The following is an 18,231-nucleotide window of genomic DNA, read 5'->3' as shown; positions in this document are numbered from 1 at the left end:
CACATAAAGACAATTTTATATATACAACACAACTTGAGTTACTATACTTAATCAGTTTACAAATGTTGCCTATCTAGTATTACAAATTCGCTGCCATTTTTGAACAATGAATTTGCTTAGTGTCAAATAGCGAAAGTAGTGGGTGGTTAATTTCTGAGCACCCCTTTCATCTCACCGATAGTTATGACGTAATATTACTTATTCCATGCTTGTCATACAATGCGCATTTTGTTTGTGGATGTTATGAATTCAACACCCTATCCCTGCCTGGTCCTATGTTCGAAACGAATCATTCTACAACATACGCAAGGCGCCCAATCATGATGTCACGGTTGAAACCACGCTAGTCTTTGTTTGCGAATTTTTGTTCAATTTGAAAATCACAAATACTTTCCTTTATCTTTTTACAAAAACTTTTTCTTTTTCGCAACCGCGTATATTTTGCGAGATAAGAAAACTGTTTAATGAGAAACCGTGATAACTTTTGAACCTGGGTAAAATGCTTGTATAACAGCCGTTCGGTAACGCTTGTTTGAAAATACATAAATGATAGGATTTGTCACAGAATTAACATATAGAAGAATGTTGGTTGAAGTGACTAGTATAAACTCTACACCCGGGGGAAGCCCCGTGGTACCAGCGAAAAACTTTATATAGTAATAAAGGATCACTATTGTGCGAGGAGTCAGGAGGATGTAGAATACGGTACCAGCGATAATCAGCATCTTAGCCACGTGATTTCTCGTGCGACGAGACTTCGCGCGATTCGAAGACTGCTCGCTGGGTGCCCGCTTACCAATCCGCTTGCCCAGTTTTCGTACTATCAGAAAGTATAGCACGAAAGTGAAGATGAAAGCGAAAACTATGGGTACAGTAAGAACAAAAGCTGCCAGTACCTTTGTCCAGAGCGCCGGGGTGAAACAACTTCCGATGGTTCTGGGGAATTCCTTGAAATAGTGGTCGTCAGGCCACATGACGCAACTAGAGGTGTAAACAGAATAGGACGGGAGGAGAAACGCTTCGCAGCAAAAAGCAGCCGCCCAAGTGGCTGCGATAAGGGTAAAAGCGCGCCCTCTAGAGTTGATTTTCCGGTGTTCAATTGGTCGGCAGATGGCAAGGTATCTTTCTACCGCCACGACTGTTACAAGTAATGTTGAAGCAAAAAACGGTGTCGAGTTTAGCGCTTGCGTGATTAAACAGCCGAGGACTCCACCAAATATAGAAAAATCAGTAGTTACTGGTTTCGATAGGTACTTCCACAGGCTCAAGCCGGCACCTGTGAGAAAAGAAAGTTGACAAGATTAAAAACACTATAATAGGTTGTCTTTCATTTGACCTGTATCAGGCCGGGCACGCTATCTTGAAAATCATAGCGAGGCAAAATAATTATACATGGACCAACAAGCTTAGCGGGGCTACTAAATAGTATGTGCAGTGAACGAGTAACTTGTATGATTAAAACAAACAAGATCACGGATTTTCGTGTTCAGTATTGATAGAGCTGAAACGTAAAACGAATTAACACGTAACATTGTGCTAAAACGTTTCAAAACAAGTAATGTATTCCAGCAATCTTCTACAGAAAGGATATTAGCAAATATGTTTGCATTTTGAACACGCACGTTCCCTTATGGTAATGAATGCACGTTAATCAGTAATGCCCCATCGCTAGTGATATCCTTCGTTTAATTCTGGTCTCCTGTGTCCTTTAATGGATGCAATTTATTTCAGGAAGGAGTACTTCTAGTGCGATTAGTTTCCTCATCAGTTGATTTTAATGGGAGTCAATGAGGTACACTCGTCCCCAAATGAGAATGTAATGTCTCTTTTTACTGCAGGCGCATGTACGACATCTTTCTATATCCGCAGTTGTACGGGTAGGCCACGTTTTCCATAGAACAAGTTAGTGTTGTTTCATTTTTGTTCAAACGTAATTTCGTAGCGCTGTACATCCTACATTGCTTGGTCTTTTGTTGTATTTCTATTGAGAATTTTTTTTACATGCAATGCATCTTTTTTGTACAGTGCTGAGCCAGAGTTTAAACAATAGAAAATAAGCATCGAATTAATTTGCAGCAATTTGTGAAAAACTACATGCAATATATTGATATACTACGTGTATAAAGTGTGTATAAATAAATGCAAGCAAAATGTTACAGAATGCCAGACGCAGAATGTGTAACCAACATATATAATATTGGAATGGTTTGAAAGATGCACCTTTCAACTTTAAAAACGCCCAAATCTGATTATTTTTGACAGAGTTATGAGTTATTTTCCAAGAGAGGTCAAATTGCCCATGGGACCAAGTTTTAAATTTTAGGCGTTGGTTGGGACAATAAGGAAGCCTAATTGCCTCTTTGTTGATATGTGCCTGGTCTACAAGCGAGTAAACACACTTATAAACATTTCCTTGCTATCACCTCATGCTAATTTTTTTTTAGCACTTTTACAAAATGATAGTAAGAAAGTGTTTAGAAGTGAGTTTACTCGCTAAATATTTTTTTGTAGGCCACCCGAATATCCAGACAGAGGCAATTATATAAGGCTACCTTTGTCCCAACGCCTAAAATGGAAACTTTGGTTCCATGGTCAATTTGACTTCTCTTAGAAAATTACTCGGCCTAACTATGTCAAAAATTATCAGATTTATTGGACGTTTGATGTCTCATTTTAAAGTGGAAAGGCATATATTTCCAACCAAACCTATATTACCTAGGTTGGTAACACATTCTACGTCTGGCATTCCGTTATATTTGGTTTGCATTTTGTTTTGATACAGATTGTATAGGTCTGTGTCTAGTAACTAACATTGCTTTGCAAATTACCTGTTGACAGGAACATGATATCCGATACTGCCAGATTACTCAGATAGATGTTGGTTATGCTCTTCATGTACGGTACCCGAATAACCGTCAGCAGAAATATCGAGTTAGTCAGAATACCGAATAGGCAGATGCATGGGTAGACGATCGTGACAAGGGCGCTCTGAACCGAGTCGTACTCATAGCGAGCTGCGATACTGGGATCCGAGAGATCGAGAATCGGTGCGTCTGGTATCGAACAGAAGTTCCCTGGCTCATCGTCGTTAGACGCATTCATATTGTACAATTCGAGTTGGAAAATATTCTGCTCCATGATGCAATTTAACGTAACTGCCTGCGAGACTCAATGTGAACTATCTGTGTTATCTGCTACCACACCACCAATATAGACCGATATCGAGCAAGAAATATGGTTATTTAATTCAACTAACTTTCCCCAAACGCAATGTGCATGATCACACTAGTCACCACAAGATTTGACTACTAGCGTACATAGAATGGCCGTAAAGCTTTTTATCAAAAGCCGTGCGCTAGCTCACGGTGCGTATATATTTCCCATGCGCAGCTGACAACCAGCCGTCAGCTTTCCTACTAGCGTTCTTTCGTTTTGGACGGTTAATCATGACGGTTCGTCATGACAGCTCGTCATAACGGTCGTCCTGTCCAATCACAATACTCGCTGAAACGAAGGGGCGTGATCAATAAAATTTTGTCAATCAACTGGCTCCTCTGTTCGTTTTAGCGAAGACTATGATTTGCCAGGACGACCGTCATGACGAGCTGTCACGAACCGTCATGAAACCGTCCAAAACGAAAGAGCGCTACTAAGATGGTTGGACCGACATCAGTACGCCGGGTGCCGCTTCACAAATCAACCACTAGTTAACAAAGGGTACTTTTTCTAATTTACATATATTCAAAGGTGCGCCTGGGCTGGGGAACAAGAAAACAAATCTGTTTTTTAATTAAATCGTTGAAAATGCACCCATGACGTGTCTTTTTTTTACCTTCACTTCAGTCTTCGTATTACCATTTTCAATGTATAGTTTCGATGCTGTGCTGTCATAATAAAGCACAAACTTCCGTGTTACAAAAACTGCTTCAGTAACAAATGTTTCCAGAATTTCGGATTTTTTTCGCTGTATAATGTTTTCTGTTTTTGGTAATTCATTGCTGTTACAGTGCAAAGCAATTTTATGAGAAAACATTATGAAAACTGTTTCTGTATTTTGTTTTGGTTCTATATTTGAACAGAAAGCCCTTTGAACTTTAATGTATGCCTCACTGTCGTCACAGCAACAGCGCCTTCAGTTGTGACGAAAAGGACGGTACATCAAAAAGTGCACTTCACAAACATTTTCACCAGAAAGAGTTTCACACCTTTGTGAGGAATGAATATTTCATGATGATCCTGTGTAAATTTCATGTCATGATCCCTTTTAATTTGAGTGTGTTTAAATTGTACGGCCCTTTAATGTTGAACATGCATTTAATTTATAACACTGCGACTCGGTTGAAAGCGTTGCTTAATGCACATTACAATGTGAAATGATTATGATTGCCATGAATTATTCGTATTGAGCTTATGGCAAGGAAAGCCAGACACTTTATAGACAGGGGAGAGATAGTCGTTCAACATTCAAGTGTCCTTGAGATGACGTTATAAATAATTTTACTCTGAACCGAAATATATCGTGTGAGGGCGCACTACTACTATGTGGAACAAACAGTGCACGTTGGTCGGCGTGTTTAACCAAGACTAGCACAGCACTTATGTCGGTGACAGGGCAAAACCAACTGTTCGTGATGTAAAGCAACTAACTTGTACAAATAATGTCCACGGCAATTCCTTAGTTAAAAAAAAACTATATAAGAAGAAGCAAAGGCTGCATGATCTCTGATGTTTGTTGAAAGGCTTTTTCTAAGACGGCACACAAACATAGAATGGACTTCTCTGCAAAGATCTCCGCAAATAGATTTGGATATAAGACCCGAGTCTCCCACTATGAGAATCATTCTGCTAGAAAGTGAAGCAAGTTCTAGCTCAACCATGGCTCGACCTTTTCTGATCGTTTTCCTGCTCGTCGGAGTCCTTACTCCACAGCTATGCAGGGGGCAGGGAGAGGATTCTTCCCTTGGGGTGACAGCCACCGAGACACCAAGTGATTTCTTCCAGCAACTCCAGGACCTGTTTCCAGGTATCGACCTAGCACAGGACGGGAGCATCGAAGAACTCATCCGTCAACTTTTGGTGGATGGAGATGAGGCGGCTACGGATTCGCCTGCCGTTGGTGATGAACCGCTGCAGCAATTTCAGGATTTGCTTGGCGAAGAAGTCCAAGCCGCAATCATAGAGCAATATATCCGTCAGCTGCTCGGAGACGACGTCCCGGACGAAGTAGTACAGCAGTTAGCCCAACTCGTAGCCTCTGGTTCGCTGGACAGTTTGATGCAACCACTTCAGGATCTTCTATCTTCCCCGATCAATGGAAGCAATCAAGTCCAGGCTGCGATCATCGAACAAGTTATCCGTCAGCTGCTCGGAGACGCACAAGTCTCAGACGAGGTCGTAGAGCAGCTAGCCAATCTGCTAGCTTCCACCTCACTGGACAGTCTGATCCAACCGCTCCAAGATATTCTTGCTTCCCCAACTAACGGAAGCAATCCGGTCCAAGCAGCGATTATCGAACAAGTTGTCCGTCAGCTGCTAAGCGACGCGGGTGTCCCGGACGAGGTCATAGACCAACTTGTGGCCTCGGGCTTGCTCGAAAGTTTAACCCAGACACTCGGGGAGATTTTATCATCTCCAGATAGTGGAAGCGATCAAGTTCAGGCCGTGATCATAGAACAGGTTGTCCGTCAGCTGCTAAGCGACGCGGGTGTCCCGGACGAGGTCATAGACCAACTTGTGGCCTCGGGCTTGCTCGAAAGTTTAACCCAGACACTCGGGGAGATTTTATCATCTCCAGACAACGGAAGCGATCAAGTCCAGGCCTTGATCATAGAACAGGTTGTCCGTCAGCTGCTAAGTGACGCGGGTGTCCCGGACGAGGTCATAGACCAACTTGTGGCCTCGGGCTTGCTCGAAAGTTTAACCCAGACACTCGGGGAGATTTTATCATCTCCAGACAACGGAAGCGATCAAGTCCAGGCCTTGATCATAGAACAGGTTGTCCGTCAGCTGCTAAGCGACGCGGGTGTCCCGGACGAGGTCATAGACCAACTTGTGGCCTCGGGCTTGCTCGAAAGTTTAACCCAGGCACTCGCGGAGATTTCATCATCTCCGGATAGTGGAAGCGATCAAGTTCAGGCCGTGATCATAGAACAGGTTGTCCGTCAGCTGCTCAGAGACGCGGGTGTCCCGGACGAGGTCATAGACCAACTTGTGGCCTCGGGCTTGCTCGACAGTTTAACCCAGACACTCGGGGAGATTTTATCATCTCCAGATAACGGAAGCGATCAAGTCCAGGCCGTTATCATAGAACAGGTTGTCCGTCAGCTGCTCAGAGACGCGGGTGTCCCGGACGAGGTCATAGACCAACTTGTGGCCTCGGGCTTGCTCGACAGTTTAACCCAGATTCTCGGAGAACTTTTATCATCTCCAGATAACGGAAGCGATCAAGTCCAGGCTGCTATCATAGAGCAACTTATCCGTCAGCTGCTCGGGGACGCACCAGTTCCTGACGCCCTCGTAGAGCAAGTAGCTGAGACACTAGCTTCTGTCTCGCTGAACGACTTGTCCCAACAACTCCAAGCTCTTCTCGTTTCCAACAGCTCGGCCGCGGGACTTGACTTGTTCTCAGAAAACTCGACGACTCTTGAAGACGTACGGCAACTCCTTGTGGATCTCGGCTTAGTACCCGAGGAGTTAGACTTGCAGGGCTTGACGATGGCCGCCCAAAATGTGCTCGCGAGGTATCTCCAAGACAATGTTCTCCAAAATGTCTCCACGGTCTGCGCGAACAACACTCTGCAGTTTCTGACCGACATAGGCAACGGCCAGCCATACGCGAGCCAAAGTGAGTAGCCTCACATTTTCCTTCAATTTGAACGCATATCTGAACTCATGGATCCACTTATCTAGTCTTGTATTCACGATATAAAGATGTGAAAATCCATAATAGGATTCGAAGCTTTTCATGATGGAAAGATTTCAGCGATGGTAGGCTTACTCACCCAATAATTCTTGTATTGATTGGGAAAACTGTGGCCGAGCTGGCCCTAATCAATTTTAAAACAAACGAACATTTTCACAAAGAGATACACCCGTAATATTTCTTTTAGTGCATTACTTCTAATATTAATTCATATCAAATTTGCGTTTTACGAGCCGTTTCTTGTTAACAATCGGCAATTTATGTCGTCATGAACATTTCTTTTATAACAATTTTCACATAGGCAATAATGAAAGCAAGAACAGCCATTTTGTTGTCATGGTACCAAAAAATATAACCATATTATTATTGTCAATACGTGGAACATCATAAATTTGTGAGTGTGTTAAAACTTTTGAAAATTGTTTTTGATGTAGAAGTTATCGTTCGGAAGAGTGCAAGCAAAACCAACATTAACATATTGGTCATTTGATGTTTTCAGGCTTTTTCCAATTAGTACCGTTTTTGTTCCAACAAAACAGACGTTAACCTCAAAAGGACTTTCCAAATTGGATCGCATTTCGAATTAACCTATACTCACTTCAGTTGATCTCGAGACTTGGTGTTGAAATTCTTATTTGTAAACAAAACCAAATAATCACAATATTCTGATGTAACAATGTATTGAAATTCTACATGGCCTATTGGACGGAGCATTTTGTCGTCACAAAAGACATCTAAAGCGTCCGAAAAACATGAAAGAAATAACTGAATATTTTATTTTCTTAACAGTGTGGCTATCAAACGGAGACATTCTAAATCTGAAGGTGCTGACGACGTACAATGCAGCCAGTCTGGGCAATTTTGAGCAATGTCAGGCAGTGAATGTCTGGAACCCAGACGCTCCATTCAACACAAAGTACTGTAGCCTCAATTACTGGGCCTCGGTATGTATCAGAGTGTATTGTTTTCGCCACCCAAACAGAGAATCACATTAAAAGTCTTAATCAAAATTGACCTATCAGGTTTCAGCCACGTCATCTTATGCAGAGATGATTTAAATTGAAATAAAAACCCGAAAAGAACAATATCTCTACCAGACCTCTTTGTTCCATAACAGCCGTTGTGCGGTACATTTTACCGCATGTTTTTTCCAATCAGACATCCGTTAGAAACCGACAATGTGGGAGAATTACCGAGACTTACAGGTTTATTCATGTGCATCTGTGTGACACGTAACATTGGTACTTTATCTGCAGGTCGCAACGCTCACCGTGGGCCTGTGCGTGCCCTCCAGCTGCACCGAAGCCGATCTCAAGGAAATCGTCCAAAGTATTCCAGGTAGGAAAGGACCAACTGAAGAATAAAATTCTGAAGAAACCCGAACCCACTGCACTATCCCATCGTCGAAATTTTCTTTAATTCGTTTGTTTATACCCTGGGCTAATCATAAATTGGAATTGTTTTTACTCCTAACGAATTTTGAAATTAAATGTTTTGTTTTTACGGCCGATTTAGGACGTCTTGCGCTCTCTCTAAAAATAAAAAAGCGGGGACGACCTTGCTATCATTTTTTATGTGGAAAGTGAACTTCAAATTGAACATTTTTCGTCTGTGGTTGCTACGCTAAAAATCGCAAGAGATTTTTTTTAAACTGAAGGGATCTTGTATTTGCATTCGTAGAAATCGGGTCAAGTGCCGAGTTCAGTTGTGTCGTCCCTTACCCCTGGAAGACAGGAGCCATTGTAACGTTGTAAGTAAAAAGCCTCGTTTCGTTTCAATTTCTTTATTCATTTGAATTTTGTTATGACAGCGCCCTTATAAAAAAAAAAACTGAAACCCGTTCTGTTTTCCCCTCCACTTCGGCCTGTGCGCAGGTCCGTTTCATTTTGCCAGAACGCCTCACTGATGTTTTCAGAAACACACATGTCACCAAAGAGATTGACTACATGATGCTACTGCAAACCTAAAACACCATTGGTTGTCCATCTTGCCAACCTTCAGGTCTTATTTTTAAATATTCAAGACGATTTCGTGATGAACAACACCTTCAAATATGCTTCTGATTTTGTTGGTTGTACAATGACACACGGTGGAAGGAATATATTTTGTTGTTTCTCCAAATTAGATTCCCAAGCCCATCGTGATCCAATGTTTGCAGTTAAAGTGTTTACTTTTTGGGCGCACAGTCTGTGAAGCGCTTTACTTTCACTTTACTGTGGACCCAACATGGTGCGGACAGCCTCTCCATGACGACTTAAGATCAATATTTGTGGATGAACAAAGGCTTTAAATGATGCAAAGTAAACCATGACAGCGCATATTCCAATGGTTTGCTCTTTTGTGCCACCTCTATTTGCAGTGGCAGGTTCGGTATTGTCCAAAACGTGAGATCCAAGACTTCGGGGGGGGGGGGGGCTCTGGATCAGACATTGTTGTAAACAAGCCAATACGAGCAAATGCTCCGAGCGATTAACTCAAGACTTGCAATATTTCTTGATGACGTTATTTAGTTACGGGAACCTAATGGAATTTTCCATTATGTGAATCATTAACATTGGTCAGTCGTAGGGGGGAGGGGGAGCATGTGCGCAATCTCGGTTATAAAACACTAAGTCAACACGTGATGGGCGGGCCGAATGGATCAGGCCGTTGTGTATTCACAACGTTTGTTTAAAATCATATATAGCACCATTAAAGTGTTATAACATGGACGTTCGCTGTGGTGTCAATGGGGTGGGATGGGCAAGTCATTTTAGAGCTCCCCCCCTAGAAAAAACTGGCAACGCCCATGATCAGACGTTGTTGCGGAGCGTACGTGTGGGCTCTATTAAATAACGGATGATACCCAGACTACCCCCCCCCCCTCCCAGCATTAAAATAATCTTTGACTTCAACATAAAACTGTCACACAGTACTCAACATTGACACCACACCGGTACAAACTGACGTACTTGACTCTATTCGCAGGTGCATCTTGGGGGTCTTTCTCCTATTGGTTACCATAGGCACCGTGTATCACGTTATAGTCCGAAGACGAATCCAGGCCAACATCACCAAAACCAAGGACAAAATTGAGAAGATGGAAGAAGACACTAACAAAACTATGAAACAGGTGTGTGCATTCGAATCAAACTTTGTCGTGTTAGGACACAGAAAGAAGTCGTTTCTGCGTCTTAACATAGACACCTCGTTGTATAACAAGAAGGTACAGATACGTACGCCTTTGCTTTTGTTAGATGGTATTTTACGAGGGCACATTTTTCCTCCTGATTTGGGATTTTTTTTTAGCCAATTTGTTTCCTTCCATTTCCGTTTCTTTTCTTTTCCTGCACTGGCGGACAAAAGTATTACTGCGGATTGCGAACATAATAAAGATTCTTAAAAAAAATCACAAAACACAGAACTTGATTTGGACATGAACGCCAAATGATGCAATAATAGGCGCCGTACACACCTCCCGTGCGCACATCATTTCCATAATGGTCCCTAATTCTCATGTATTGCTGTGATATCGTTCTTTTACAGAAAGAAAATGAGTATGGGAATGGAATCATCAGAACCGTCTATTGGACGGGGAAAGATGACGTGGAAAACAACGGCAGCATTCCACATTATACCAACGGTGGGTTCGTCGACGTAGAGGACGCTCAAGAGGCCGCAGAGCACACCAAGCCTACTGCGCACGCGCATGGCTGCACATGCACGATTAGAGCCAGCAAGAAAAAGGTTAAGAAAATGGGTGAGTTATTTTTTGTTTCAATTTAGGTAAGCATCAAACAAAATGTTAAAAATCCGCATCAAACCGCCAGAATTTGAGATGAAAATTATGAGTTTTCGGATCCCAATATTATCATTCTGCAACTAACTTACACACATCCTTTGTATAGTAACTACAATCTAGACCAAACTGGTCCCAAGGATTTCCTTTTTATATCAGCCTCGTTTCAAATAGCAAGAGCAGGTGCACGGTGCGTACTGCTGGACAGTCGACACCCTGGGAACGAGGTTGAATCTAGTCAGCCATTATGTCTTCATCCTAGACTCCGTAACGCCGTTTGTTTGTTTCCTACAGGTTTTCTGGATGCTATCATGATGGGGTTCTCGGCATTGCACAACGGCTCGAAGATCTTGAACACCAAGGAAACGGCTGGAAACCTGGGCGTTTTGAACGGCATCCGCGTCATCAGCATGTGGTGGATTATTCTGGGGCACTCCATCTATTTCATAACGCCGTTCTTAGGTAGTTCACATTATTAGAAATTAATCATCAATAGATTTTAATGAGAAACATCAAAATGTAGGATGTAGACCTACCTAATTCTTTGTTGCAGAACAATATCTAAAACACGTTTCAATTACATAATTGGTAACGGTTTGTTTAAACCAGTTCCACACCGCTTTAAGGGTAGCTTGATATAAGGAACCAATTTTGCGGCGCTTATCGGTTAATAAAAAAATACAGTTTTTCTAAAATATTGTACGTCAGGTTGTCTAAACTTACAAGTATTTCACGGGCTTCGCTTGTGCTCAGGGCGATTTCTGCTGTTGTGTCAAATTGTTAAGCATTTTTCCTCCTCGTATTCGTATCTTTGCTGTACTCAGTGCTCTGACTCAACAGATAAATCGTTTACTTCTTTGCGAGGTATAAACTCGAGTCTGAATAGAGAAGGCAAAGGGTCCATGTTTGAGGTGGAAGGGAAGAAAACCTGGGTCAAAGTAAACAATTCCCTGTTCATTTCATAGATGATCCTCGCTACACGGGTATGGAGCTCTACCAATCATTCTGGTTCTCCGCTATCATTTACTCCACTGTGTCCGTGGATACATTCTTCTTCCTCAGGTAAAGTGATAGTTAAGAAAATCTTATTGAAAAAACACTCTTTACAACTCGATTTATATCTTTATTATCTTCTTCAAGTTCATGTATTGAAGTCGTGTCCATCACAAGTCCAACACAAGACATCCAGTGCCTATAGTCGTCAAGCTATACTCAAATCAACCGAGACAAAGATTTCCTCTGGTATTGTTCATCTCATATCTGTATCTGTTCGGCCACGTACAAACACCATCTTCTGATTGTCGCATACGTTGGTTTGTCGGGTCGTGTGCAAGTTCCAATTTAGGTAATGGGATGTGCTTTTGCGGTGAGGTTTCTTATGTTGATGGATCTATCCCACTTTTGGATGTATTGACATCTGGTGTACTTCTTGTGTCAACGGATCAAGGAGGTTCAATTCTGGCATTGTCTTTGGGTATAAAAGAGGGTGACGATAACAGTCCTATTTTGAAGTGATGACATTATATTTGAAAGCCCCTGTTTGTCTGGTTCGATTGCGATCTGTAGAATTTGCAGATTGAAGATAACACATAATGTTTGAAGATCCCTTATGATGAATTCCGACAGCAAGAGTGATTTTCTTCCCAAATTTCATACCGCAGCGGTCTCCTTCTGACGTACTTGACATTGAAGCATCTCCAGAAAGCCAACGGTAGACTGAACTGGTTTCTCTTCTACCTCCATCGCTTCATCCGTATCACTCCGGCCTACATGATCTGCATCGCCGTCTGGACAACTTTGATCGTTCATTTTGGTGAGGGTCCAGGCAAGATAGACCTGTTCGAATCGGCGGCTAATATGTGCAGGGAACGATGGTGGACCAACTTACTCTATATCAACAACTTGTATCCGTTTCCCGGCCAACTTGGTCAGCAGGTAATACCTCCAAACGTGTCGTTTATTGTGTTAGAAGAAGTAAGGATTGACTATTATGAACTTCGTGCAGGAAAGCAGACGTTGTTGTGCGGCTTAGCTTTATTCCCGTTTACATTTCATGCAAAAGTGGGAGTGTTACTATAGAGTTTGTGCGTTTTAGACCGACCATAGTACCTTCAATTATCGATGTACGTAAGCCCTATTTCAGCACTTGCGAGTGTACATATGAGGTCAGCGATGTTTGCGTTCCATCCAATCAACTATCAACTATAAATAATTATCATTGAGTCAAATCCCTGGCACATTACTACCCTGTCATGAAAGTGATATATTCAAATATAAAACAGTGCCTTGCGAGTGTTTTCTTGACTGATCACATAATTCAGTTCAGGGAGTGCGATAATAACGTACTTCTATTAAACGTGAACATTTATTTGTTTTACCTCTGGTGATTTTATGAGCATGCATTTGGTTATGATTTGTATAGTGTATGGGTTGGTCGTGGTATCTGGCGAATGATATGCAGTTCTTCGTCATTAGCCCCATCATCATCTACCTGTTGTACAAGTGAGTATAATTAGACTACTGATAATAATCTTCGCACGAAGAAAATCTACTGCTTCATTGACATCAGTCACGAAAACTTCCAAAATTGATTAGCCTTTATAGGATCTGCTAACTGCAACTAAAAATTTAGACGGGACAGTCCGGACCATTTGAAATGGTGCGGTTACGGGATACGTACGCAGCTCGGAAAAACCATGAACGTAGAATTGCGATTTAACACGCAACTTAATGGATCCTATAACTGATTGTTATTAGGACAAAACAGATCCGTTTGATATCTCTAATCTGAATGTTAAACTGTAATGACTCGCTGATAACATTTTCTGCAGGTACTCCAAGCTGGGCCTTGGACTGATCGTTGCACTGTGTCTTGCCTCATTCGGCATCACTGCATACATAGCTACCAAGTACGGGGTAACTCTTGGTGTAGGCCTCAACCCGTAAGTGTGATTCAAATAACTTTAAGTTTTGCCTGGATTGCTTAGTTAAACTCCAAATATTATTCGTCAGCACAAATGACGGGTCCATTTGCGTTCTAGTAAAATCACCGATAGGCAAACATGCCTTCCAATTAAAAGTAATGGAAAAAAAATCCGCTCGTTCTACGCATTTGTAATTCGTTTTGTAATTCGTTTTGCCCGTAGACCTTATAGCAACAACAACACAATCATAGACTATGGGAATGGCAATCCGGACATCATATACAGCAAGCCTTACTGCCGTATTCCTGCTTATTTGGTGGGCATGGTGTTTGGGTACGTCTTCTACAAACTGAATGGGCAACCCTTCAAGATGAGCAAGGTGAGAGAGTTACTTATGCTACCACTCCACCAAACCTCAGGGTTAACCTTACCTAATCAAGTAGCAACACCAACTCCACCATCATACCCCACATAGCTCAACACCACCCAACCTGGCCCAACCCAGCCCAGCCCGGCTTAACCCAGCCCAACCCAGCCAAGCCCAACCCAGCCCAACCCAACCCAACCCAGCCCAACCCAACCCAACCCAACCCAACCCAACCCAACCCAACCCAACCCAACCAAAGGCATATCAAACTACGAATTAACCCTACACAATTTAAAAAAAAACATATCCAACCGAATCTGGCGCAAAGCAAGCCCAAGTCAACCAACCAAATCACCCCAACCTGAAACAATCACATTCAATGTAATTCATCCTTACGCAACCAAACACAGTCATGACCTAGCCATTCGACCGCCATTAACACTTGAATTAAACAATTTTCTCACCGATTACTTGATCAGCCCAATATCACGTAAAACTTGGCCTGAAAAAGTCATGAATTCAAACTCATAGCCTTGCTTCATTCAGCCCTTTTACACAATGAGGCCTTACCATAATCCAACCAAACCTAAACCTCATACCTATACTCTAATACGTTCTAAAGATCTTTAAAATCAATCCAATGCTTTCCTGTGTATTGTTTTTAATTTTTAGTGGATTAATGTCACCATGTGGGTTGTAGCCGTTGGAGTGGGCCTAGCTATCATTTATGGACCATATCGTAGCAATGGAGAGCTCATACCGCAGTATGCTGCGGTGATGTATACTGTTTTCAGTCGAGCAGCATTTGTTATGGCCGTGGGCTGGGTGGCATTTGCATGCGTCACAGGCTACGGAGGTAAGCGTTGGCAATGGTATCACGTCCTTCTTCTTCTACCCGATGATAAGAACAAATGATGAGAACTTCTGTGATTCCATTTCAAAGATCTACATGAGATTTTTATATTAGATTTTAGGCAAGATCAAAAATTGGGAAAGCGAGTCCTCCTCAGCTCAACCTAGGATTTTAAAGATTCTCGTAACCTACAGCTTGTTAATGTGACCGTTTTACCCCACCTTGTAGGCCCCATCAACGCCCTCCTGAGCTGGGGCTTCTGGGCACCGTTGAGTCGCATCACCTTTGGTGCATATCTGCTTCATCCGATTCTCATGTATTCCTTCTACACAACCGCCAAGTCCCAATATCACTTCACCTACATCCAATATGTAAGTAACCATTCCTGAGCAGAATCAAACAACTACTTTAAACAACTCTTGAAGCACATTTGTATTTAAATTTCATTGCTTATTATTATTATTATTTTTTTAACCCTGCGCAGTATCAAAAATGAGTTCCATTGGGCAACAGCTACGTCCATTAACCTAATGTGTCCTTAGTCTTTTAACAGCAAAAGATAACTTGCTGACTTTTAACTTATACCCAATTTCCTGACAGGCTTCCATGTTCATTTCCAACACGGTGTTTGCCTACGCGGCGGCCTTCGTACTGTCCATCGGCGTGGAAGGCCCGGTCATGGGGCTAGAGAAAGCTCTACTCGGCGGAGGGGCGAGAGGCAAGAAGAATTAACACACGGAGCGCGGACAAACAGTTCGTCAGAGATGGAAATAATGCGCCTCGAGCGTTATTGAAGATTTGTAGGGATTTACATTACCTATTATTTTTAGACATACAAGTTGCAGTGTTAGTGGTGTAGTGCTCGTACTATTGAAAACCGAGTGTGCTATTTTTATGTTATGAAAGTGGACTTAAATTCGCCTTGTATTTTTTGCGCTTAACACACTCACTACATTGGTATTGTTATATCATTTTTATTATTTGACAATTTCCCCCGATATTCAACAGAATTTTGTTACATATCACTAATATATTATATACGACATTTCGATTCAATGTGACTACTTTTGAGTTATCATCCGGAAAACGAGTGCGGTTTTGTTCCATATAATTTTACTTAATGCGTGGTAGCCTATTTCCTTCAAAAGAGGGCGCGCGAATGTTTGGGTTGTCGTCCGCACAACGAGTGCGGGCGTGGTGCAGCGCGAAATTCAAGACAGTCATTCCTGCACACCGTCGTAAAAGTAGCATGTTGTAGACCGTTGTTCTTTCTTGAGTTCAGCCACAATACTTGTTCTTCCGTTGCATCACGTTGCTATTACTGTGCAGCTACATGAGCCCTCGCCTATATGGCTTCTGAAGGAACCTTTTCATACATTAGGTGAGCTTAATTTCAAAACCTTTTCTATAATTTTGTATGTTTTAGTGACGGTATTTGAGTAGGTATATGAATGTAGGTATATATGTAGGTATATTGCTGGTATTTGGTGACTTTAGCACATTATTTTGGCAAGTTATTATCCTCATTACTGTATGCTTAATAAGCTCAGCTCACTTTATATTATAAGGTGTCGTTATTTTTGTGTAATACAAAATGTACATTTGCACTCACGGTTAGTGCCATTGAAAATGTATTACAGTAATCGAGTTATGGCCATTTTGTTGTGGTAGATGTTGAGACGGTACCCACCAGTCACTAACTCTCTGGCAGGTACATGATCGTTAATGGTTCATATTGTAGAAAATTAGATAAGATTGGCATTCCGTATTTTGCCTTCATTTAACTCTTCATTACTGCATAAGTATTCTTCCATTTGTTAAATTTCTCCTGTTTTGGGGTATTTTGTTTTGACATTACAGTGTGCAGATATATGCCTCGCATGTACTCGCGTCAAATAGAAATGTTCCAATTTTAGAAATAATGCCCATCTCCAAAACATTTTGTAATTATTATCTTTTCATTTTTAAAAATCAATTTTAAGTTCCCAATTGAATTAACCATCTCGTGAGCTTTATGAGCGACCTGAAAAGTAAGTTTCCAACAACATTTTTGTCACCTTCTCTCGTCTGCTTGGTTTTTAACTAGACACATTTCAAACACTCAGATGTTACAAGACTGTGTTCATGTACATTGTCCTTTGTTTATTTTCATGCAGATAATACGTACATATTGCACATAAGCTACATACACATGCTCTACAACCTTTCCCATGGGTACAACACAAACGTTTTATGTGGTTTAAAACCCTTTCAGCTGTCTTAATTTTTCATATTCATTAAAACATTCTTGGTAGAATGGTTTTGCAAACTCCTCCCAAGTGAACTTTCTATGGTTGAGAAAAATGGTGGAAATGAGATGGCGAGAGATTATGAAAAATACCATGTAAATATAAGAATGTGATAAAATTGAAATCTGGGGATGCTTAGAACTTTCAACATTGACTGTTAAAGTTAACAAGTTTAAGTACAGTGCATCTTTTCTATCCTAACATATGTACATACACAAGTATTTACATTTATAAATGGCAGTACACGTGTGTAAGTGTATACACGGAAATTGTGCCAATTTTTGTGTTTTTATTTTTTAAACATCTGGATAGACTATTCAGGGGGCAAAGAATTACACATGTTTTCAGTTTAACATGTACATGTACTGACTGTTCATTGGAATGATTTCAAAAATAATGTACATACTACACAGCCTCAATGACATCAACTCAAAGAGCAACATCATATTTTACAAAATAAAAAAATAGTGATTGTTCAGCAAATAATACAGATCCATAATTCACTGGGTGCGTAGCAAGCTACTACATTTTTGTAATCACAAAAGAAAATATTTAATTCAAGATACTGTTTATGTAATCTCGCCCAAAATTAGAAAAAGATTTATTTTGAGCTAGATTTAGTTTAAATTCATAATTTGTACAGAATTTAAGTGGGTGCCTCAATCATGTCAATTGACATCACAGAAACAGCACCACACGATATACAGACAGGAACCAATTAATTCTAAAACGTTGTCTGTTTTTTTTTATATACAACTTTAATTTGGCTTAAAATTCATTTGTGGCCCCTCTTTTTATAATAACCATGGTCCTGAACTGAACCAAGTTTTTGTTTATAGATAATTCATGGTCACTGACCAATATCCTATAGTCATAACACGGAATAAAGTGAATACTTTCCAATGAACACATTGTACCCATATAGTTTATATACTTTTTGGCAGCATAGAAATAATGCTAAATGAATAAAAAATAAATAATCATAATGTGGTGTTTCAGCTTATATATCACTTTATACCAAAGGTCTTCATAATTATTACCCCTGTTCAACGGGCCGTGAGACCCGTGGGTTCTGCCTCTCCTCGAGATCAGCACAATC

At 41.2% G+C, this 18,231-nt stretch overlaps 2 protein-coding genes across 2 annotated transcripts; one reads left to right on the top strand and one right to left on the bottom strand.

Moving 5' to 3' along the window:
* Positions 1-249: 249 nt before the first annotated feature.
* On the bottom strand, positions 250-3,102 carry LOC119725208 (neuromedin-U receptor 2-like). Its single transcript, XM_038196571.1, has 2 exons — positions 2,829-3,102; positions 250-1,288 (listed from the first exon to the last, which is right to left on the bottom strand). Exons 1-2 carry the CDS (start codon positions 3,100-3,102, stop codon positions 462-464), a joined length of 1,101 nt encoding a protein of 366 aa, XP_038052499.1. The 3' UTR covers positions 250-461.
* A 501-nt stretch (positions 3,103-3,603) lies between these two features.
* LOC119724981 lies at positions 3,604-17,401 on the top strand. The gene is made up of 15 exons (XM_038196339.1): positions 3,604-6,844; positions 7,712-7,866; positions 8,179-8,260; positions 8,603-8,672; positions 9,890-10,034; positions 10,448-10,661; positions 10,995-11,162; positions 11,666-11,762; positions 12,362-12,635; positions 13,123-13,202; positions 13,532-13,642; positions 13,847-14,003; positions 14,664-14,847; positions 15,073-15,215; positions 15,445-17,401. Exons 1-15 carry the CDS (start codon positions 4,726-4,728, stop codon positions 15,574-15,576), a joined length of 4,131 nt encoding a protein of 1,376 aa, XP_038052267.1. The 5' UTR covers positions 3,604-4,725; the 3' UTR covers positions 15,577-17,401.
* Positions 17,402-18,231: the final 830 nt, after the last annotated feature.

Source organism: Patiria miniata, unplaced genomic scaffold (assembly GCF_015706575.1).
Source record: "Patiria miniata isolate m_02_andy unplaced genomic scaffold, ASM1570657v1 HiC_scaffold_18, whole genome shotgun sequence".
In the NCBI taxonomy this organism is placed as follows: domain Eukaryota; kingdom Metazoa; phylum Echinodermata; class Asteroidea; order Valvatida; family Asterinidae; genus Patiria; species Patiria miniata.
The sequence above is the reverse complement of the archived record's forward strand: the minus strand, read 5'-3'. Positions and strand labels throughout refer to the sequence as shown.